Here is a 21,511-nt window from a genome sequence, read left to right as displayed (position 1 = left end):
GCGGATGTGGGTTAAATGGATCCTTTAATGTATCGTATGTAGACACGGTAATGATGCCTTGACGTAGACCCGGCGGCTTGGGCTTGGAATCGAAGACAGCTTCGGCTTCGGCTTCAGCTTCACACATCCCACAGGCTATATACAGCCGCCTGGAAGCTGTCATTGGGCTACCTAGTGGTGTCCGATGCAGGTTGAATGGGTCCTCCAATGTATGTATGATATCGCTGGTAGTAATACTGAGTGCCTTGACGTAGACCTACCTGAGGACTTGGAACTTGGAATCGAAGGCAGCTTCACCTTCACTCATCCCCACAGCCGAGCCGCCTGGCAGTTGTCATTGTCATTGTCATTGGGTTGGGCTGATACAAGAATTACAAGAATTACTCTACTGTTTATCAAGCCCAGCACTCCCTTCCCTCCCTGCTATCAACCATCAACTACCATCCACCCTAAACGCCCGCCACCAATCGCGGTCTGCGCAAATCAGACAGACAGAACAGAATGGGTATCTATATTCCACGCCACGCCACGACACACCTACGTACGGTAAACATCCTACAGCACGGTACGGCAGCAACACATTACACTACACTACACTACACTAAACAACCTCCTTACACCAGCGCACCCACTGACTGCCCTTGACAAAGTCCCTGATCTCCATGAGTCCCACATCGACCCTCCATCGCTTCGCGGCATTGCCGACCGGCACCACAAGTCCCATCTTCTCCAATCCCTCCCACGCGCCGACAGCCACGGACTTGCTCCACACGCGGCCTAAGCCTCCGCTGGGCGTGGCCTGCGCCCGCGTCTTGGTGCATAGCTTTAGGTACTCGTCGTAGACCATCTCGAAGTTGACCGTCTCCGTGTCTGCGAGGACCTCGAGGCGCGCGGCGGAGATCAGCAGTGCGAGTTGCAGGTCCGAGAGGGAGGGGAGGAGCGAGAGGTTCGATGCGGGCGGCGCGAGCGCGCGCGTGTATGCTGTGGCGGCAGGGAAGGGCGTGGCCGGGGACAGCGTGTGGAGCGCGAGCATGGCGGCGTTGAAGATTGGTGCGACGGTTTTGGAGGAGCCGTAGACGCTGCGGATCAGCGCGGTGAATTCCTTGGTTTCTCGCAGGTTCTGTGGAAATTAGCTAGTGGTCCGCAAGGGAGGGGGTGTCGGCATACATCGATATACCGGCTCCATGCCTCGGCGTAGCGCTCCGTCTCGCGGCCGTGAAGGGTGGCGGTTTCTACGTCCATCACTAGACCTTCCTTGACCACGTCCCAGAAGGCGTCGAGCGAAGCGGGGAGCTTGAGGTGTACGGTGCGGTGGCTAAAGCGGGACTTTACACGCTTCTCAAGGGAGTCGACTACATCCACTTTGCACGTCAATCCGAGCACGGCAATGGGCGCCTTCTTTGCCTGCGCGATGTCGAAAAGATTATAGAGGAGAGTCTGCCGGGGGTGAGTAGCGAACTGGTCGAACTCGTCCAGCACGAAGATTACAGCAACGGCGGTCTTCGCTGGGTCTTCGGGTGCATCGTCACTCTCTTCATTCTGCGCCTGGAGCTCATCCGGATGCGAGAGGATGGCGAGGATGGATTGTAAGGTGTCGGCAAAATTGGTAGCCTTGGGTTGATCTTCCCCTTCTAGCTCCATCTCGACGCCTAGCTGCCGCAAGATCTCGCGGAGGGCGAGCTTGTCGTCAGTTTGGAGGAGACCGTTGAGGCGGACGGTGTAAAAGTCACCCGAGTGAGTTGACATGAGCGAGGAGAGCGCCGTCTCGACCAGTGTAGTCTTTCCGGAACCGCGTGAACCAATGATGAGCATTGAATTACCTTCACCTGCGGTAACGGTCTGTTCGAGGAGATGGTGGACATTGCTGTATTCCTCATCGATGCCGACCAGGTTGAGCCGTTTTCGGCCCATGATCTTGCTGAGGATGTAGTTCTGAACCACCGACACAGCGTCTGCCGAGACCTCAATGTCCTCGCCCAATCGTGTTGATTCGTCGGCGGTAGCTTTCGAGGAGGTTTTCTGGGGTTTGACAGGGTCCTTCTTTGGAGTGCGACTCTTGGCTGCGGACGAAACTTTCGGAGAAGCGGCCTTTTCTTCCTCTTCCTCCTCCTCCTCCTCTTCCGCCTTTTCCTCCTCTTCCTCGTCCCGGTCTGCTCCTAGCGCCACCGCGACCGCCTTCGGTACAGCAAACGGATCCTCCAATCCCTCAATACCCAATGACGGCCTGACACCCGACGGTCTCTTATTTCTTCCCGTACCGGGCCGCGCCACACTCGCCGGCGCAATCATACCGTTGGCCAGAACCAGATCCTCATCCTCATTCGCCTCACCGTCGCCCGGCGGTGGGACCATGACACTCCGCTTAACACTGGGTGTAAGCTCTTCTCCGCCGGCCGGAACACCAACTCCCATTTTCCCTTGTATTCGCGTTCTAGGAGCACTGCTGGTGCCCTTTTTACGCTCCGTTCTCGGGGGTTTCGCAAGCTTTACCACTGTCCTTGGCGTCACTCCTTCCACCTTCTCCTCATCATGCTCTTCCGCTTCGGCTTCCATTCTGTCTTCGTCCTCCACCACTGTAACCTTCTTCGCCCGCGGTTTCGCCTTTGGTGTCTTCGCAGGCACCGACTTGGTATTTGTAGCCTCCGGGGACTTTCCTGTAGTCTCTGGCATCACCCCCCAGTCCCTCTTCTCCCCTGCCTCGTCTTCCTCTTCCGCCGTTTCCACGATCTTCGCACGCATTCTCGCTTTCGATGCATCGATGTCGGCCGACTTCGCAGGAGCTGTCTTGTTTTTCGGCGCCGTCGAGATCTTCGTTGTTGCCTTTCCTTCCTCGTCATCCTTATTCTCTTCTAGCGTGTCGTCCACCTCCTTCGCGCCGTTCACACTCTTCTTCTTCGCGGCGGGCGCTTTTATCTTCGGCGCCTTAGGGGTGGCCACCCGTGTAGTCATTCCCTTCACCCCCGTGGGCTTCCTCACCACCCTCGTCACCATCGGCGAAGCCATAGACGCGAGCTCATCCGCCTGTGGATCGTCCACCGCCTCCACCTTCTTCCCCCTTGCCTTCGCGCCATACGTAACAACCTTCTTCCTCCTCGGCGCAGGCGCCTTCTTGACCACAGCCACCAACTCATCCTCGTCGTCGTCATCCTCGTCAGGGAGATCATAAATATCCTTTCCCTTCACTCGTGGTAGAGGGGCGACGGGAATGGAATCGCGTGTCTCTACTTCCGAGTCGGATTCGTTGGAGGCATTGACGCGTGTACGTTTCGGGTCTCGAACGGCAGGAGCGGTGGCTTTTCGTTTGGGAGGCATTTTGTTGTTAGTGGTGGTGTTTTGAAAGTTTGGTGCGTGGTGATTGGAGCTGTGAGCTAGATGTCGTGAATTGGATCCGCGACCGGCACGTGTGGGCGCGGTGTTGAACGTAATGCCAAGGCCACATGCACGTGGCTTGCGGGCATCTCCGCTTGCAGGGCGCCCATAAGGGTTAGCTCGGTGAGGACTTAGTAAGCTACTATTGGTTAGGCTCCACGAGTACTTTTAGTGCCTTCAGATGGTAGAGAAAGCAACGACGCCGTATGTAGTACCGATGGAACGAGGATACTCCGTATTCGGTCAACATGTGCACTACACCGGTGCTCGCTGATATTCAGGAGCGTTGTCGTGAATCGTGATCACTACCGGACGATAAATCACCCGCTACGCACTGAGAGTCCTCTCGGAGTCATGCCGCTGCATTCACTTTTCCCATTCTCAACACCCGAATGCACTGTCGCCCCCGAGTCCGAAATCCTCGCCATCCATTCACCGTTCCGCTTTGTGGCAATATCTGGGCCTCGTTTGGGGATGGTCATGACATACGGCTAACGTCATTGCGGCGTCAACCATGGTTTGGCATACATACATTAAGTGGTTACTCAGACGTCAGGACCCTGCCTCAATCTCCTCCACTGCCTCATCTCGAGCGTTGATTTTTGAACTCGATATATACCGTACCCCACTGTTCCCATCGCACAGTCGAACCCATTCACAAATCTCATTACATCTCGCAAAAATAATCAAAATGCCGCGGCCTCGTTGGGCGTTGTCCGTCGAGGCAAACTTCTGGCGCTCGGCCATGGCCGCCGGGATGTATCTTCACAAATGTGCATCACCGGTCCCACCTCCTCCTTCCTTCACGCTACACATCCCTAGCACGCTGTCGAAATTCCGGGGTACGATAGACCTTTCATTCTTCACACCGCCGTCGTATGTCGCTCCCAAGCTCAGCACGCGGCCACACCCGCACCGGTCCGCCACTACTCCCCCGGCTCCATCCGCAAAACCACCGCAGGCATATCCCGTCATCGTGAATTTCCACGGTGGCGGCTTCACCATCGGTAACAGCCTTGACGACATCCGCTGGTGCTACGCGGTAACGCAACAGCTCGACGCGGTGGTCATAAGCGTCGAGTACCGCCTAGCACCAGAATACCCCTTCCCAACCGCTGTCGAAGACGGCACCGACGTCCTTCTCTGGCTCGAGACGCACGCGGTGCTGTACAATCTCGACGCCACGCGCATCGCTATCTCGGGGTTCAGCGCGGGCGGGAACATGTGTTTTTCTGTTCCGCTGCGGCTGCACTACGAGCTGTGTCTGCACCCGAGACCGACGTCGTCGAAGATCGTGGCTATCGCTGCGTTCTATCCGAGTACGGATTTTACGGCGACGAGGGCTAACAGGAGGGCCACAAATATTAGGCCGGATAAGGAGCTGCCGAAGGTCTTTACTGATCTGTTCGACGCCAGCTATCTCCATCCGCCCATGGATATTGCGATGGACAATCCTTTCCTTTCCCCCGCGATGACGGGGGATAAGGAAGTCCTCGCTGCATTTCCGGAGGAAATAATGCTTGTCCTGTGCGAATGGGATGAGTTGAGAGCGGAGGGCGAACGATGGAGGGATAGGCTTCGGGGACTAGGGAAGAAGGTTTGGAGTGAGCTGGTGGAAGGCGTCGCCCATGGGTGGGATAAGGGGCCGAATCCAGTGTGGGAGGATGAGAAGGCTCGTGCAGTCTACGGCAGGGTTTGCACAGAGCTCGGCAGAGTCTTTTACGGTGACGCCTGGGTTTCCGTGAAGGAGGTCGGGACGGTCTCAACGGATGTATTGGCCACGGCCATCTGAATGATATCCAGTTGGGTGCTTGGGACGGTACGGCGTTTGATATCCAAATTGACCAGCCTCCTATTTGTAATTCGTATTTTCAAAGGGATATCCAAATTGTAAAGATCATGCGGTGTATTTGTGATATCTTATGATTCTACAAAGCTAAGGATACCTAGTCGAGGGTTTTATCGTAGGTAGTCTCTCACAGCCCAGCCGAGATATACTGGAGACCATCATCACTAGTAACTGTCCAAACGATGATGACCCATACTGCGTACGACCTAGCTACCTAGCTAAATCATGGCAGTAATGCATATCCTTTCGCACCCCACTGTCCGCAACCGCTGGTCGTCGGCTCGATGTGAGTTCCCCATTACACTCCGTCCGGCGCTATCAAGGAGACATCCAAAAGTGCCCGGGGTCTGAATTTCGCAAACGAGTGAGTCATTATACTACCACCGTTTTATTCGACAGATATTAGTGATTCACGGTGACGAATGTGCCGTAACAACGGACTGCAAAAGGTCATGACCTAGATACCTAGGTCGAATAGGTACATCATGATGAAACAAAAACAAAAGATTTCTATGCCATGATAAGGGGAAAGAGATATTGCGTGCATATATATGCCCGCCAAAGACCTGCCCAACCAATAAACACATAGGCTAAGCCTCGCCCCTAAGTACTCCTTGAGCATCTCCTCAATCACCTTGTTTTCGCCCCTAGTGGCCACAGTCAATCAATCTCGCTGCCAGCTCTTTAGCCACTCCAGGGCTCCGAGGGTATCGTCATCTATGCGACCCCTACGGTCCGGCAAGATGATCTTAGTAATACTGAAAACACGTTCAGGTTCTGCCCTCATAGCCGGAATCGTCAGGCAGTCGAGTGCCATCCTTGCGAGATCCCTCCAGTGGTGTTCGGCAAGCTCACCCCGCCAGTGTCACACAACATCGAGGATCTGCTCGCCCGGCCGGCCGGTAGCGGAGGATCCTGCTGAAACCTTTCCGTCATGTATCTAGCAGGACCGTACACATGGCGGTAGCGGTATCCATAGCGATACAGAGTAAGAATCAAGATCCTGTTAGGCTGGTTACGAACGGTCGTTGCGCAGACTCAGCCTCAGTACCGTAGGTGGTACTAGTCTGCAAGAAAACCGTATGAGCAGTCACGAAGCGCGGGCATCACTCGTCACTGGCCATCCATCCGTCTATTGGTAAATCCACCGGTTCTACATATCCCCAGTACATACGCTCAAAACCCCTCTTCGATGACCACACCCTTCCCCCTCGCCGGCGCATACTCGATCCACCTAGCCGTATGCCGCAGCACACACCTGCCCGGATTCATTACATGGCAGCCCTCGTAGGTTACCGTGAACGGCTGTGTAGAGGGGTCGACGAGGAATAACTACATCACGTGTTAGCGACTGCGGGTAACGGGATATGAGTGGGGGAGGGGGAGGGGGTAGCTACAGCTGTGGGGAGTGGGTAGAGACTGAGCGTATGCGGCGCAAAATCCCACAGGACAGGACGTTTTGACACGGGAAACGGCGAGAGCTGTCCCTGGTCCAGGAGGGTCTTGACGAGTTTCCTAGCGAGGGTGATATCCTCAGTCCCCACCGCTGTTGCGGCCGGTGTCGGGGTCTGTGTGGGTCCGGCGGCGTTGTCGCCTTCCATTTCCATGTCCTCCACGGGGGGCTTGCTGAAGCGTATTGCGGAGCGCTGGAGACGGGACACGACGTCGTCTCTGCACACCACAATCTCGGACGTGAAGTAGCCGAGGCGGCACGGGTTGCTCGAGCAGCGGACGTTCTTGGCCACGCGCTTGACGCGGTTGAGAAAGACTTCCGGGACGGATTTGCGCGGGAATGCAGTTGCGCTGCCGCCCGAGAAGTGCGAGGCCCAGGGATCGTTGTCCCCCGGGACGAAGAGGAGGGTGGAATGGGTGCAGATTCCCGGGAAGTCGGCGAGGAGCGTGGCCAGTGTGTCGAAGGTTTCCTTGTACCCCCGGATCGAGTTGGCGTCCCCCGGCGCAATCGGGATGGATGAGAAGTTCCCCGAGAGGATGAATAGCATGGGCGGATCGTCGGCGTAGTGCGTGAATAGCTGCCGGAGCGCTTGGAATGTGCGCGGAACGTCGAGGGCGAGTTCTCCCGCGGCAACCCACTGCACGTGCGTGAGTGCCGCTTCGAGTTTTCGCATGATGCGGCCTTGCTGCCCGCCGTGGTTGGCTGAGGACATGTCCAGCGTTATCCCCGTGCCTAGGAAGTCAACATGGCCGTAGATGTCTGCGCTGATTTCGCGGCGCTCTGGCGGTGGCGATAGCGCTGTATACACGGTGAAGCGGCCGTCTTCTTCGTACACGCCGTCGAGGATCACGAACATCCCCGGACAGAACCAGTTGGCGTTGGTGTCCGGCACCGGTTGGGCGACAGTCATGTCGAGGGTAATGTCGCCGGTAGGATCGTAGAGTGACAGAGTGCCGGAAGGGGAGTGTCCGAGCATGCCGAAGAGGAGGAAATTCTTGCCTGCTCGTCCCAGCAACGCCGAGATCGGTGTGAGTTTGTAGTTGGATGTTGGGGCGGAGGCGGTGGATTTGCTGTAGGTGGGGGCGAGGAAGGATTCATTCCGGAGGAGTCGGGAGTGCAGCGTGTGATATCGAGAACGGAAGAGCGTGGTTTTGGCGGCCGGAGGTGGGAATAGTGATGGTTTCTGGCCACTGCAATCATATGTTAGCTATCGTCCACTAAGGCATATGGGTTGGATGAATACCGCTCAAACATCTTCTTCACCGCGCTGTAGACAATCTTTGGCTGGTCAAACGCATCCACGACCTTGAAGAACTCCGCCGGATCCACCCCATCCTCAATCTCATCCCTCTCCTCTTCCGCCATCTCGACATCTGGTTCAGCACCCCCTCCCATGAGCATACTACTTGGAATCTCGGCGCCCGTCTCCAACAGCGACGAATTACTCCTGCTAAGCCCCGGCCTGTCCGCAGCCGCCGGTACATCCATTCCCTTGAGCACCGTCTTCAAAGCCTCGCCTCCATCCACCAAAATCTTGCCGGCGACCTCCGTCCTTTTCCATCTACGTGCAACCTCATCGAGCAGCTTCTCTCCCGCCCCGGAGTCTCGCCAGTCGGCACCACACTTGCGCCCAACGAATTGACATAACAGCGTTAACGCGTCGGATTTTAGTGTGAGATTGTGCTTTTTTGTGAATACTCGGAAGGCGATTGGACGGAGAGTCGAGAGCGGGATTTCGACCGCGAGGACGCGCGGGGGTGGTGCTGGACTGCCACGGAAGGGAGTGGAGGAGGGCGGCAGAGGGACGAAGGGGTCACTGGTGAGCTCGCTGGAGGGCGGGCCGGGAGCACGCCGCAGGAAGGACGTGAGGGTTGTTTTTGGCTTGCTTTGAGTCTGGGGAGGCATCTTGTGTTGTTTCTATCGATCGGCCCGTGTTTTGGATATTGCGATGTGTCGTGGTTAATTCTCACTCACGCTTCGTCACTTTGCCACTTTCTTCGGTGTGTTGAGAAGACGCGACGCGTTTAGTGTGTGTGTAACACAGCAGTCTTGGCTCGCGTGCGTACTCTCACTCTTACACTTTCCTCTGCGTCGGAAATCTTCTTCCTATTCTTCTTGTCTACGTTGACTTAACTCAACCTACTTCACCTTTCTCTCCTCACTCAATAACGACCACCAACCACCACTCTCACGAACCCCCCACACGAAAACTACACGCAATGGCGGCCAACAAAGAGAAGCTCTCGGAGCTCACCTCCCTCAAGGCGCGCGCGTTGAAGGCGTACGCGACCAAGGACTTCCCCCAATCGGCGGACCTGTACGCGCAAGCCTGCACGCTGCAGACCGAGATCCACGGCGAGGACAACCCGACAAATGCGCACCTACTCTACCTCTACGGCCGCTCGCTGTACAAGGTCGCGATCCAAAAGAGTGATGTTCTCGGCGGAGCCGCGCCCGAGGAGAAAGAGAAGCCCACAGAAGCGAGTGGCAGTGGGAGTGCGAAGGGAAAGGGGAAGGGAAAGGAAACAGAGGAGCATACGGAGGGGGAGAAGAAACCGGCTGGACTGTTCCAGTTCACTGGTGACGAGGCTTACGACGATGAAGAGGACGACGATGATGAGGAAGCCGAAGGTGAAGAGGGCGAGGAGGAGGAAGACGACGAGATGAGTCTGGCCTGGGATGTGCTGGACCTCGCGCGCGTCCTCTTCGAGAAGCAGCTTGCGCCAACCACCAGCGACGCCTCGACGTCTGCCTCCGTACCACCTACCCTCTCCGCACAGCAAATCACCGACACCAAAACGATGCTTTCCGACGTCTTCGACCTACTCGGTGAGGTCTCCCTCGAGTCCGAAAACTTCCCACAGGCGACAAAGGACTTTGACAGCGCACTCGTTCTCAAGCACGAGCTATACCCGCTAGAGTCGACTCTGATCTCGGAGGCAGAATTCAAGATGGCACTCGCGCTCGAGTTCTCGGCGCAGGAACCGGACCTGTCTGACGAAGACGCGCAAAAGCTGCGCGACGCCGCGGCAACACACATCGAGAAATCGATCGACTCCTGCCGCGCGCGGATTACTGTCGAGGAAGCCAAGATCACCGACAATCCCGACAAGAACCACGCCAAGGAGGCGAAGGAGATCGAGAACGTCAAGGACATGATTGTAGAGCTGGAGCAACGTCTGCACGATCTCAGGAATCCCCCCGTCGAAGAGGCAGAGGGTAATGAGGCGCTCCAGGGTCTGCTGGGACAGATCCTTGGTGGCGATCAGGACCCGCTGCTGGCGAAGGAGGCGCTCGAGAAGGCTATGAAGGGCGCCAATGATCTTACTACGTTGGTCAGGAAGAAGCCTGCCCCTGCCCCGGCGGCTGGCGCCGAGTCGAGTGGTAGCAACAGTAAGCGAAAGCTCGATGATGTGGCGGAAGAGGCCGAGGATGAGGAGGCGAGTAAGAAGGCCAAGGTCGAGGACGGAGAGGAAGCGTAGTGGTGGTTGGTCTGATTTTCTTACTTTACGCTGTATCGATTCTGGTTCGCATGTGTTCTTAGTTTCTCGACTCTTCTGTGGATGAATAGTAGTACGGATAATGGAACAGTCCCAGTCGTGCACGTGAGGACATGAATACTGCGCAGAACGGCAGGGGGGTCATGGGTGTTGACATGGTATGTACAAGGCAGTCCGGCCCCCACCTTGTACCCCACCATGTATGATCTGCCAAAGCAATCGATAATTAGTGTGGCCAGCAGCACCTCTAACTCCACCTCCACCTGATCGCGAACTCCCAAAAGATGGCAGAACCAATCGGACTCATCGCCTCGATAGCCTCGATCCTGCAGATCACGGGCGCAATAGCCGCGTACATCCACAGCGTTTCCAGCGCGCCCTCCACACTGGCGCTGCTCACCAGCGAGCTGGAGACACTATCCTCTGTCCTCACGTCTCTGCACTCGCTCGCCTCATCCCCCTCCGACGGAAGCCGAGGAATCGCCGGGCTCGAGGGCGTGCTGCAGGATTTCTGGAAGGAGCTGGCGGGGGTGCGCGAGGAATTGGGCGGCGCACGAGGCGCAAGGGAGAAGTGGCGGTGGCCGTTCAAGGAAAAGGATACGAGGGGCTTCTTCGTCAGGGTCAGGAACGTGTGTGCTCTGGCGGCTACGGCGCTGGCCGTGGATCAATTGTGGGTTGCGCTTTATGCTGCGGAGGCGAAGACGCCGCTGATGACAAGGCAGTAAGTTCTCGCAGGCGTTGCGCGAGTATGCGTTGAATACGGATCTTTCCCTGGCGGCGCTGGAGATCGGCGAGGAATGTGAGAGAAGGGAAAAGGTGCTGGAATGGATCAGTACTGGCGATGCGGCGAAGAGGAGGCATGCCGATGTCAGGGAACGGAGGACGGATGGGAGTGGGGCGTGGTTGCTGGAGAGTCCAGAGTTTCTGAGGTGGAGAGATGCCGAGGGCGGGGGAGTATTGTGGGGGAGGGTATTCGTGGGTTCTTTTTCTCTCTTGGCGGGCGAAGGCATGCGCTGATGATGAATAGCTGATGATGAATAGCTGGAGCTGGGAAGACATTTCTTGCGTTAGAAGTCACTGCCTTGTTCACTGAAGGGTCGGATGGCTGATACTACCATGGTCTACGGCAGATCAGTGGTAATAGACCACCTCCTCACCGCCTTCCCGGATTCCGGATTGGCATACATCTACTTCGACTACAAGTCACCAGACTCAAGGGCTCTCACCGTCCTCTCCTCGATTGTGAAGCAATTGATCCAGCGGCAGCTGCCTCAGTTCCCTTCAGCACTCGAAGAGCTCTACAACACCCGCACACGACCGGGGCTAGAAAAGGTGTACACCGTGCTGCTAGAGATCAAACAGCTCTTCCCGGGTGTGGTCTACATCGTAGCCGATGCATTGGATGAATGCGAGCCGCAGAGGAGGGGGGACGTACTGGAGCCGCAGAGGAGGGGGGACGTACTGGAGCCGCAGAGGAGGGGGGACGTACTGGAGCTACTCAATCGTATGGCGAGAGATGGCGTTCGGATACTCGCCACCTCCCGTCCGTACCCCGAGGACATAGCGGAAGTGCTTGCTGAAGCACAGAAGGTGGAGCTCTCTGCGCGCGCCGAGGACCTGCGCGGATATGTGCAGGCTCGCATCAACGATAGTGGCAGGGCGCAGAAATTGATCAGGGGGAGTAAATATGAATCTGAGATCATCGACTCACTCGTGGAATCTGCGAAGGGGATGTAGGTGCGATGTGTTTGAGCCCGCGAGTAGACGGCCACTGATGATGGCAGGTTCCTCCTTGTGCAATTCCATATCGACCACCTGTGTCAGCTCACAACAGTGCGGCAAGTGCATCAGGAACTGCAAAGACTCCAGGACTCGACTGTCACCGGTGACGGCGAGGACCGCCCACTGGACCCCACCTACAACCGCGCAATGACGCTCCTCCGTAGTCAAGGCCGCTTCGAAATCGGACTGGCTATGAGAATCCTGACCTGGCTGACCAAAGCCTGCCGCACCCTCTCCATCGCCGAGCTGTGCATCGCAGTAGCACTGGAACCCGGCGAGTTCGAGCTCGATCCCGACGAGGATCTGGCCAATCCCTCGACTCTTGCGGACGTCTGCGCGGGCCTTGTCGAGATCGACGAGACCGGCGGCACAGTGCGGCTGGTGCACTACACGGTGCAGGAATATCTCCTCCGGAAACAGGTCCTCAACGAGTATGGCGGCGATATGCTGCTGGCCGCAGGGTGTATAACGTACCTCTCGTTCGACGCCTTCTCGATTCTAGCCGCGCACGAGAATTCGCACGCACAGAACCTGCGGATCATGGAAGAAGACCCACTGCTCGAATATGCAGCGCAGAACCTGCAGCACCACCTATCATTTCCCACCTCTTCCCCCAACACCACCACCACCACCTCTTCCCCCAACACCATCACTCGCGCCCTCACAACCTTCCTCCACCGCCCCGGCTGTGTATCCACCTATTTCCGCACGCTAACCCTGCCCACGCGCGAATACTATATCTACCGCTCCCTCTGTCTTTACCCCCTCTGCAGCGCCGCAGTCCTTGGACACCTCCCCACGGTGCAGTCCCTCCTCTCCCCCTCCCCATCCCCCCCCAACACGCGCACGCCCCTCTCCTGGGCCGGGCGGGCCGGGCACCTGTCGATCGTCCAGCTCCTATCCTCCACGCACCCGCCGGACATCAACGCGGCCGACACGCACGGCAAACCCCCGCTGTCACAAGCCGCACACTTCGGGCACGCAGACTGCGTGCGCTTCCTGCTCTCCCGCGGCGCGGCGGTGGACAGCATGGATATCGACGGCTGGACTGCGCTGCTGTGGGCGGCGCAGGCGGGGCGAGCGAAGGTCGTCGCCGCGTTACTGGACGCTGGTGCGGATGTCGAGGTCGTGGATAGGGCCGGGTGGGGGCCGTTATCATGGGCGGCGGCGGGCGGGCATGACAAAGTGGTTAGAATGCTGGTACAAAGGGGCGCCGGGGTCGATAAGATAGCGTTTCCGGCGGCGAAACCGTTGCTGGATTGGGCGAGTGAGAGGGGGGAGGAGGAGGTGTATCAAGTGCTGTTGAGGAGGTGGAGGGAGTGTGAGAAGTCTTAGGGGCGGGGCGGGGTTGGATATGTTTGGAGTGCGGGTGGTTTCTGTAGATATAGAGTAGAGTGGGCGGTTCACGTCGGCCGCGGTATCTCCAAACTTCGAGTGCAAAAATCGATAGCCTCTGCGTCACTGCGTGAGATCACTCCACCACCTCCCTCACTCTCTCCGCAAAATCCTGCCTCATCCAGCCTCATCCAGCCAAGAAATGGGGTTTGTATGGTATTATACTTCGACATATAAGATCATAGTCACACATCATTCACATCCGTGAAATACTCCATTACACCCAACATCCCTACTATTGTCACCACTGTCACTACTGTTCACAGGTCCACCGCCATCATGGACAGATCCGAAGTCTCGTCCTGCACACGATTGTACGTGGCAATCATGCCTCCACACAAGATCTTCTCAAAGACCTCCTGACTATCCGGCTCGTTTGGGTCGTAGCAGGTGGCGTCGACCATATCTCTGTATTTCTATCAGCCGCCGCAGCTCGCCACAGCCGAAGCAAAGCAGAAAGAGGTGGGGGGCATACCTAACGCCATACTCCTTATACAGCTCATCATCGAGGTCCTCGAATCTCCTCCTATTCTCGCCCTTGCAGCCGACGAGGACGAACTGCAGGCTTAGCTGACTTTTGGGCGCATAGATCTCGTCGAGCTGTTTCGCCCACGTCATGACAACCTTCTCAAACTCGTCGTGCGCCAGGAAGTCGCCGCTGGTGATGATGATCATGTTGAGCGGCTTCGTGAACTCATCGCGCTTGTACAGGTTGATGTACGACGAGAGGAGCATGTCCAGGCGGAACGAGAGCGTGCTCGTGCTTGTCGCTGTGTACCCAGTCTTGTCGAGCGCTGAGAGCACGTCCGACGGCGTGGATAGGCACGAGGCGTAGGACGAACTGTTGATGAACGCAATGTCTACGCCGTCTTGGTCCCATTGCGTCGCGATCGAGGAGAGCTTTTGAAGGGTTGTGCGGATTCGGGTCCAGGGAGTCTCCGAGACGAAGTCGTCGATTAGGAACATCTGCGGGTGTGGTTAGAGCCGTGGAGTGCACGTATGCGGGCCGGGGGAGCTCACCGTATCCAGCCGTTTCAGATGTGCGAATGCGGAAACCTCGCGCTTGCGCTTGACGGGCCGTACCGTGCTGCCAGTCGAGGAATTCGGCAGCGACGGCGGCACGAACGAGTCGTCCTCGCTTCTCCTGCGCTTCCCGGCACCAGCACCACCAGCGGGGCTCGCCAGGCCGCCCGACCTCGGAAAACTCGGAAAATTCGGACTGAACGGCATGGGCCCGGGGGTCGTCGGCGTCATCAAGCTGGTGGAGCGCGAGTACGAGAACGGCAGGATGTCGCGTGGCAGCGCGTGCGTGCGCCGGTCGAGATTCTTGAAGTAGTACGCCGGCTCCGAAATCGACAGTGGCCACGCCTGCTTCGAAGCCTCCTGCTTCAGGATCGTGTAGAACGCGCAATCGATCTTTTCCGCGCTGGGGCGGCCCTTCGCGCCCCGGTCGTTCTCCTTCAGCATCAGCTCGACCAGCGCCAGCGTCTCAGCGACCAACCGGTCCTCTTCGCCAGCGGCCTTCTTCACCTCTGCGAACCAATCCAGCACCTCGGTCTTCAAGCGCGGCACCTCCTTCGCGCCCGGCGAGCCGCTCTTGCAAAAAAACACGTCCGACGAGTCGCCGTACGAGTCCTCGGTCGACCTTCGGCGCTGGAACTCGCGGATGCCCTGGAGGCCGCAGACGCACCACGTGATCGCCTCGGCGAGTATGCACCCCAAGCTCCAGATGTCGGCGCCGCGCCCCACGCGCTTGCCCTTGACGTCGCACTCCGGCGCCTTGTACGCGGACACACCGAGCTTCCACTCCTCGCCGGAGTACTCGCGCGACCCCGACTTCACCTTGCGGAACTTCATGAGCCCAAGGTCAGAGATCATGAAGCGCGGCGTCATGCCGCACACTACGAGGATGTTATCTGCGGTGCGTTAGTTAGCGCCGCCAGCCCAGCCCAGCCTAGCTCCGCACTCCACTCGTCTCCCGGGAGCAAACCTGGTTTCAAATCGCGATGCAGGCCGATCCACTGCCACTGGCAGGTAGAATCAATCTCTCCCTGATGTATCAATCCGAGCGCTGGTACGAGCCTCGAGATCTGTTCTACAAACCTGAAGCGGTGGAGACTGGAGGGGGGCATTGGCTCCTTCGCATAGAACTCGCGCAGGTTGTAGTTTGCGAGTGGAAAGACGAGATTGCACTGCTTGCCATACGTGTGCGAGTGCAGCAGCGGCAGGATGCTGCTGTATGCGTAGTTGTTGTGTTGCTGCTTGCGCACCAGCGCGTTTGCCGCAACTTCGTCTTGCCATTCTCGCAGTTTGCGCTCGTTGACTTTGGCGTCCGCTGAGGTCTTGAGTTGCTTCAGCGCGTACCAGTGTGGCTAGGGAAGAGTGTCAGCCCGTGCTCCAGATGTGCAGAGTGTCCCCCCCAGCCCACCTCATGATGTCCCCGAAAATTCAGTCGGTCATAGTGCGGATGAATGTGGATCTTGTAGACCTCCGAGAACGCTCCTCTGGACCTATAGACCTTCTCGAGGATGGGGAGGACATAATCGTCCGACCACTGCTGCGACTCTGTCTCCTCACAGTACATCCTCGCGAGGAACTTATACTGCAGGCCATTCCACTTGGGCCACCAGAGGTCCCCATCAATCTCCGCGAGCCGCTCCTGATCCAGCGGCAGGTCGCGATCACACGTGTTGGTCTCCCAGAAGCGGACGAAGCTTTGCTCATACCGCATCATGACGAGGATGGCGATGACCTTGCGGTACGACTCGTACAGCTGCTGGAGGTGGACGTGTGCACTGGCACCGCCGTCGGAGAAGGGGAGGAGGTCGGAAACGACCGTGGATAGGAACGACCGCGTCACGGCGCCGTCGAAGCCGTCCGCAGGAATGAACGGCTTCTTGTCGCAGTTCACGATCTCAAGCCGGTCCAGGGTCCGCGCGAGGTCGTCGTAGGCGGCGCGGCTGCTCATCGTGGAGCGTAAGGGGGGACGGGTGCATTGATCGGTGGAGGTAAGAGGTGAGCGCGGGATGCTTACTTACTTACTTACTCTATCTACGCACGCACGCCCGCCCGCCCGCCCAAGGGTTCGATTGGGCTGAGTGCGGGGGAGCCCGTGGCTGCGATGGGTGCTACGACCTGCATTAATAGGTCTAGCGTCGATGCGGGTGTGGTGTTGGACAACTTTCTTCAAGCATGTGCAGCTGAGATTCGTGAGCATCGGTTGGCTTGGATGGTCTACGTTATCTGGGACGGAGTAGATGCCCGTTGATGAAGGATGATACGTTCGAGTAAGAGTGGACAGTAACCAAGTACTTTGTACATATGAAGTACGGCAAGTATGTAGGTAGTGGGTTGCGGGCAGTAAGTAGAGTACATGGTACATACCTGTGCATATCAGGCCCACTAACCTGCCAATTCTTGCAGCTATGGATAGTACATGCCATTGGCCATGATGATCACGTTCCTGCTGGAATGGCCGGCTATTCGCTGTAGAGTACTTCAGGTACATAGCAGGTACTTGTTCGGAACATGAGTAATCCTCTGCATAGCAGTTCATGATTCATTCCTTCGTTTCCATTACATTTTGATCCCCAAACGCCAATAAATGCCCCCAAACTCCCATTCCCAAAAATCAAAATCAAAAGCAAAAACACTCAACGCAAAAATCAAGCCCAAAAATCAAGCCCACGTACTCCTCGACTTAGTCGACATTGGCGACATTGGCGACATCGGGGACGTCGGTGACATAGGGGTCATCGGCACGGGCGTCATCGGCGGCGGTGCACCATGATGGTGCGTACCTTGCGGCGAGATGGGGAGCAGACTTCCCAGTCTCCTCTGCTGTCTCATGGGATTACTTCCCGCAGTGCCGGCGGTGGGGCTGCGAAGCAGCCCCTTCTCGGGCTCCATAGAGTTCGCGCGGGTGATGGAGAGTTTCTTCTCGACCTGACCGGTGGCGGTGCGCTGCCACAGCCACCAGCAGCCGTAGGTAATCGCCATCAGCAGCGTGGTGAATACCAGGTAGAACACAGTCGTCTCCCGTGACACCCGCATCCGGCTGAAGTCGATGCCCGCCTTGGTGCTGCGCGTCTCGTCGAATGTTACGACGCCGGCGTCGAGAAATGTCTGAGTGGAATCTAGCGGATCAGTTGGCTCCCCGGGCTTTGAGGGTGAGGAGGTGGATGGGGAACGGGGGATCACTTACTGCCACGAAGGAGGCGGGCACGTACAGCGTCGCCAGCAGCGTCAGGATGCGCACGCCGATGGCGTCGCGCATCGACATCTCGTTCAGCATCGTCATCATAGTCTGTTCGTTTGCCTGGAGGGCGCGGATATCGACCGCGCGTTGGGAGTGGTGCGAGACTGTGAGCGCGTTCTTGAAGTCGAGGACGTTGTAGAGCAGCTGCGAGCGGCCGTGCACGTTCTGCAGCAGCGACTCGAAGTTGCGTTTGTGGCTCTCGAGGATCGCGAGTTGCTGCGACGCCTCGATGTCAACTTCGCTCCACGCGGCGAGCGTCATCCCGCCTGTCGTCGCAGAGGACAGCTCCCGCAGCTTGTTGTTCAAAGCCTTGAGACTGCGGATCGAGTCGGAGTTGACCTCGATCGCAGTCTTGACGCGGCGGAGCAGCTCCTCGAGCCGCTGCAGATCCTGCACATCCTGGAAATCCACCTGGAACTTCTCGAGCGGATCGCCGCGCGTGCCCTCAAAGTGCTGGACCTGCGGGCCCTGCATGCCCTGCGGCGTGTACTTCTCGTTGCTCCGCTGCACGGTGTAGTTGACGGCCGCCGCCGTCGTCTCGTAGAAGATCTTTTCAAGGTGGTTGTAGTAGTCCCGCCACCCCTCGCTCGCCGCAGAGAAGAACAGCAGATGCATCTTGAGCGGGTTCCCGCCAGCCAGGACCACCTCCTTTGGCGCCGCCGCGTACAGCCGCCGCTGCACCGCGTCCGACGGCTGCACCAGGATCCACACGGACTTCCGCTCATCGTAGCAAAACTTCTGATACACACTTGTCTGACGGATGCTGTACAGATACGGGCTGGTCTCCTCCTTGCGGCCATTATTGACGCCAAACTTAACCGTATACGCGATCTCGTGCTGGGTAACCTTTGACTCCTCGGAGAACCCGAGGAGATAGCGTCCACCACCGAAGCATCCATCCTGCTCGCGGTTCTTGCGCCGACCGTACGCATGTAGGTGGTCGAGAAAACTCGGCATGACCTCGTGCGTCGCGAGCAGCTGCCGCGCCGCCTCCTCCGTAATGTGCAGCGGCGACCGCGATATCACCTTCGGCCGGAACGGCTTCAGGATGTAGTAGCGACTGTCGTGAGTGGGCTGCTGCAGACATTGCGCACTGAACTCGGCAGCGTCCGTCCATGTTCGCTTCACTGCAGCTAGGTCAACTGGCTGTTCTGTTCGCGCGCCCCCCCCCCCCCCCCACCCCCCCCCTCCCCCGCCATCCCCCCGCACGAGCGACCGCGACTAACCTTCGCACTGCTCCCCCTCGGCGCTCAGGTTGACGTCGAGCGTATCGATCGAGATCTGCTCTGGCGCAAAGAGGCGGTCGCGATCGGCGGTGAGGCGACCGTTGCGCGCGGCGACATCGTCGACGAGCGGGTTGTGGTGCTGCAGGCCCGTCGGCACGTCGGTTGGCACTGTGGCGGTGGTGGTGGTGGTAACATTCGGACGAGCGGTCGCGTTCGCAGTCGCTGTGGCAGTCATGCTGATGGATAGGATGGCCGAGGAAGCAGAAACGGAGCGGAACGGAATATGAAACTACGGTGGCTGCGCGGCGGATCGGACGTCTTATATCATCATTCAATCAATCAATCAATCAGCCGGCGCCAACGTGGTCTCTCTCTCTCTCTCTCTGTCTCTCACTGTCTCTCACTCTCCTTGATGAAACCTGCGGCCATGCTGCTGCATTGCAGCTGCGGTGCGGAGCAAGCGACCGACTACCACCACCACCACCACCACCACCACCAAACCATGCACAGCGCACACCGCCCCCGGCAGCAGCAGCAAATCAAGCAGCAAATCTACAGCAAATCACGTCGCACACACAGCGAAAATCACAGCCCAGCGCAGCCAAAGCGAGAAGAAAAAAGGCTAGCCAGCCCAGTAAAATGCTGCCGTTACATACGATACGAGAGAGGAATTCCGATATGTGAGTGCATAAGAAAGGCAAAATACTCCGCCCTCGCCGCCGCCAGGCCAGAGGATAGGTAGATGGAGTATGTAGCAAATGAAGTCCTTCCGTCCGCTCATCAACAGCAACAACATCGATCGCCAAGTTTCCTTCCTTCCGCCCCCACAGCCTTGCGAGTTCGCGAGTTCGCGAACTCGCAAATCGCTACCGTACCCCTCCACCACCCCACAAGCCCCAGCTCCGCTCCGCTACCCCTCCTCCTGCGCACACTCGATCTCGTACTATCACGACGTCTGTCAACACCACCGCCACCATCAGGACAGGCCAGGACCTGGGTACATACCTCGGAGATATAATCGGGCACATCAACGACCCAATGGCCAGCGCTCAGCTGTTCGCGAACACGTCCAGTGTCAGTGCCAGTGCCAGGCGTCTCTCTCTCTCTCTTTCGCCGCTCCTCCTCGACCAGTCACGGCGTGCGGCGCGGGGAGAACATACGTGGAACGAATAATTACTCCCAAACTTCCTCTTGAGCAGCTTTACGAGCTGGTCGCGGCCGATGTAGTCCGCGTCGATTTCCTGGAGCACCATTGTACCGTATTGTAGCGTATTTCTTTCCTTAGTAATTATTTATTCGTTTCGGATCGTATTTGCTGATCCGCCGATGATTTCCGCTGGTGTAGTGGGGTGTGTGGGTGGAGGGGTGGGAGTAGAGGTGCTGTACTGTGCGGTGCTGTGTTCGCGAACACGCACCATCGTCCGTCCATGGTCGGCCACGGCCGGCTTAAATGGTCCCGGCGAGGTGCTGGCCCGTGTGAGGCTCAAGGGAAGAATGCAGAATGTTGCTGCCTGGTGGACTGCACTGGTGGACTGCACTGGTGCCAGCCTGCACTGCAGGTGGGCATGTACATGGACCTTTAAGGTAATGGGCGTGAAGATCGGAGGTGCTTACGTGATGGCGCGAGTGACTGCCTGTGATCGCAACTGCTGCAGTGATGGCGCGAGGGAGATGACTGGGATGGCGGATGGCCGACGGCGACCAGCGATGCGAGGGATGCTCAGCCCAGCGTGCAAACCACGGAATTCCCAACAGCACCTACTTATGTAAGCACCATATACACCGTGCACCGGCCCCTCCCGGTCTCAGCCTCAGCCCCACCCGCCTCGCGAGAGCCTCTTTGCCAGCCAAGTGCAGCCCTCGTAGCCCTTGCAGGCCTTGCTCGTCATTGTGGCTATGGTATGTAACCTCGCCAAACCTTCCCGGTAGGTGATCACGTCCGACTCGCAACTCGCTACCGTACCGCGCGTGGTCCGTGGCAGTGGAGTGATGGTCAATATGCCCCCGGGAAGTATCCTAGAAGCGGATTTTTCTACTTTCGTACTTTCCTGGGTTTCCTGGGTTTCGTTCGTTTGTATCACACTCGAGTGATCATCGTGGCAGTGCCCGGCAGTACCCCAGGTGCTGATCGGTCAACAGTGCATTGGACGATCCCGCAAACATTTTTCCTCAATGATGGATGCACTGCGCTAACTAGCGGGCTAGGTGCTCTAGTTACAGACTTACAGTTGCAGATATTACATAGGTGCATCGTGGCTGAGTCGAGTCGAGTCGAGGCGGGAGGAATTCCATTCCTCCATGTACAGTATGATGTGCGTATACAGTACAGCACGGTTATACTATAACACGGCCGTTGGTGCAATGGTTCGGTGTGAGGCTTAGAGTAGGTATATAGGCTCGGGGAGCCTGCCGCGCCGGCGCCGCTGGGAGCTCGAGGATGCAAATTGCAATTGCACCTATCTACTGCCTGCCTGAATCCTGATTCGAATACACCTATTGCGATGATACGACTTTCTGGATGCAGACTAGGTAGACGATGGGGGAGGAGCAAGCTACGGAGTGCCTACCGCACGTTGCTACCATGCCGCTTGACAATCGAGAGCTGGGCAGCGGGCAGCGGGCTGTGCTGTGTCCACGATATTCTGTACGGAAGGCTCCGGTGTGCACTGCCGCAACCCA

At 57.7% G+C, this 21,511-nt stretch overlaps 7 protein-coding genes across 7 annotated transcripts; 3 read left to right on the top strand and 4 right to left on the bottom strand.

Annotated features, from left to right (window-relative positions):
- Window positions 1-601: 601 nt before the first annotated feature.
- On the bottom strand, window positions 602-1,812 carry BZA05DRAFT_339957 (origin recognition complex subunit 4 C-terminus-domain-containing protein; the record flags this gene model as incomplete). Its single annotated transcript, XM_051480953.1, has 2 exons — window positions 602-1,120; window positions 1,168-1,812. 2 exons carry the CDS (start codon window positions 1,810-1,812, stop codon window positions 602-604), a joined length of 1,164 nt encoding a protein of 387 aa, XP_051337875.1.
- A 1,765-nt stretch (window positions 1,813-3,577) lies between these two features.
- Window positions 3,578-5,325, top strand: BZA05DRAFT_402724 (Alpha/Beta hydrolase protein). The gene has a single exon (XM_051484140.1). It carries the CDS (start codon window positions 3,884-3,886, stop codon window positions 5,159-5,161), a length of 1,278 nt encoding a protein of 425 aa, XP_051337874.1. The 5' UTR covers window positions 3,578-3,883; the 3' UTR covers window positions 5,162-5,325.
- Window positions 5,326-6,336: 1,011 nt separating this feature from the next.
- BZA05DRAFT_355460 (DNA polymerase alpha/epsilon subunit B-domain-containing protein) lies at window positions 6,337-8,641 on the bottom strand. Its single transcript, XM_051481385.1, has 3 exons — window positions 7,915-8,641; window positions 6,616-7,861; window positions 6,337-6,550 (listed from the first exon to the last, which is right to left on the bottom strand). Exons 1-3 carry the CDS (start codon window positions 8,574-8,576, stop codon window positions 6,395-6,397), a joined length of 2,064 nt encoding a protein of 687 aa, XP_051337873.1. The 5' UTR covers window positions 8,577-8,641; the 3' UTR covers window positions 6,337-6,394.
- Window positions 8,642-8,917: 276 nt separating this feature from the next.
- BZA05DRAFT_322844 (uncharacterized protein) lies at window positions 8,918-10,066 on the top strand (the record flags this gene model as incomplete). The annotated part of the gene is made up of 1 exon (XM_051480455.1): window positions 8,918-10,066. A coding segment is annotated over one exon (1,149 nt), but the record flags the coding sequence as incomplete, so codon positions are not given.
- A 389-nt stretch (window positions 10,067-10,455) lies between these two features.
- On the top strand, window positions 10,456-13,288 carry BZA05DRAFT_446320 (uncharacterized protein; the record flags this gene model as incomplete). Its single annotated transcript, XM_051487071.1, has 5 exons — window positions 10,456-10,841; window positions 10,894-11,150; window positions 11,213-11,237; window positions 11,302-11,904; window positions 11,956-13,288. The coding sequence occupies 5 exons, from the start codon at window positions 10,456-10,458 to the stop codon at window positions 13,286-13,288; spliced, it is 2,604 nt and encodes an 867-aa protein (XP_051337871.1).
- A 149-nt stretch (window positions 13,289-13,437) lies between these two features.
- BZA05DRAFT_402717 (uncharacterized protein) lies at window positions 13,438-16,436 on the bottom strand. The gene is made up of 5 exons (XM_051484139.1): window positions 15,777-16,436; window positions 15,339-15,720; window positions 14,369-15,264; window positions 13,824-14,314; window positions 13,438-13,756 (listed from the first exon to the last, which is right to left on the bottom strand). The coding sequence occupies exons 1-5, from the start codon at window positions 16,314-16,316 to the stop codon at window positions 13,609-13,611; spliced, it is 2,457 nt and encodes an 818-aa protein (XP_051337870.1). The 5' UTR covers window positions 16,317-16,436; the 3' UTR covers window positions 13,438-13,608.
- Window positions 16,437-16,844: 408 nt separating this feature from the next.
- BZA05DRAFT_402713 (uncharacterized protein) lies at window positions 16,845-19,241 on the bottom strand. Its single transcript, XM_051484138.1, has 3 exons — window positions 18,833-19,241; window positions 17,553-18,733; window positions 16,845-17,473 (listed from the first exon to the last, which is right to left on the bottom strand). Exons 1-3 carry the CDS (start codon window positions 19,065-19,067, stop codon window positions 17,027-17,029), a joined length of 1,863 nt encoding a protein of 620 aa, XP_051337869.1. The 5' UTR covers window positions 19,068-19,241; the 3' UTR covers window positions 16,845-17,026.
- Between the last annotated feature and the right edge of the window lie 2,270 nt (window positions 19,242-21,511).

Source organism: Tricharina praecox (assembly GCF_024521635.1).
Source record: "Tricharina praecox strain CBS 144465 chromosome Unknown BZA05scaffold_18, whole genome shotgun sequence".
NCBI lineage: Eukaryota > Fungi > Ascomycota > Pezizomycetes > Pezizales > Pyronemataceae > Tricharina > Tricharina praecox.
The sequence above is the reverse complement of the archived record's forward strand: the minus strand, read 5'-3'. Positions and strand labels throughout refer to the sequence as shown.

What these genes read in the sequence shown, in the direction of transcription:
- BZA05DRAFT_402724 (XM_051484140.1), top strand. Translation starts at nt 3,884, where the DNA reads ATGGTTTGGCATACATACATTAAGTGGTTACTCAGACGTCAGGACCCT.
- BZA05DRAFT_355460 (XM_051481385.1), bottom strand. Translation starts at nt 8,576, where the DNA reads ATGCCTCCCCAGACTCAAAGCAAGCCAAAAACAACCCTCACGTCCTTC. An exon ending in GTGAAGAAGATGTTTGAGCG is followed by an intron (nt 7,862 to 7,914) that starts GTATTCATCCAA and finishes ATATGATTGCAG; the next exon opens with TGGCCAGAAACCATCACTAT. An exon ending in TCTACCCACTCCCCACAGCT is followed by an intron (nt 6,551 to 6,615) that starts GTAGCTACCCCC and finishes CACGTGATGTAG; the next exon opens with TTATTCCTCGTCGACCCCTC.
- BZA05DRAFT_402717 (XM_051484139.1), bottom strand. Translation starts at nt 16,316, where the DNA reads ATGAGCAGCCGCGCCGCCTACGACGACCTCGCGCGGACCCTGGACCGG. An exon ending in GCATCGCGATTTGAAACCAG is followed by an intron (nt 15,265 to 15,338) that starts GTTTGCTCCCGG and finishes AACGCACCGCAG; the next exon opens with ATAACATCCTCGTAGTGTGC. An exon ending in ATCTGAAACGGCTGGATACG is followed by an intron (nt 14,315 to 14,368) that starts GTGAGCTCCCCC and finishes CCACACCCGCAG; the next exon opens with ATGTTCCTAATCGACGACTT.
- BZA05DRAFT_402713 (XM_051484138.1), bottom strand. Translation starts at nt 19,067, where the DNA reads ATGACTGCCACAGCGACTGCGAACGCGACCGCTCGTCCGAATGTTACC. An exon ending in CGAGGGGGAGCAGTGCGAAG is followed by an intron (nt 18,734 to 18,832) that starts GTTAGTCGCGGT and finishes ACCTAGCTGCAG; the next exon opens with TGAAGCGAACATGGACGGAC. An exon ending in TGCCCGCCTCCTTCGTGGCA is followed by an intron (nt 17,474 to 17,552) that starts GTAAGTGATCCC and finishes GATTCCACTCAG; the next exon opens with ACATTTCTCGACGCCGGCGT.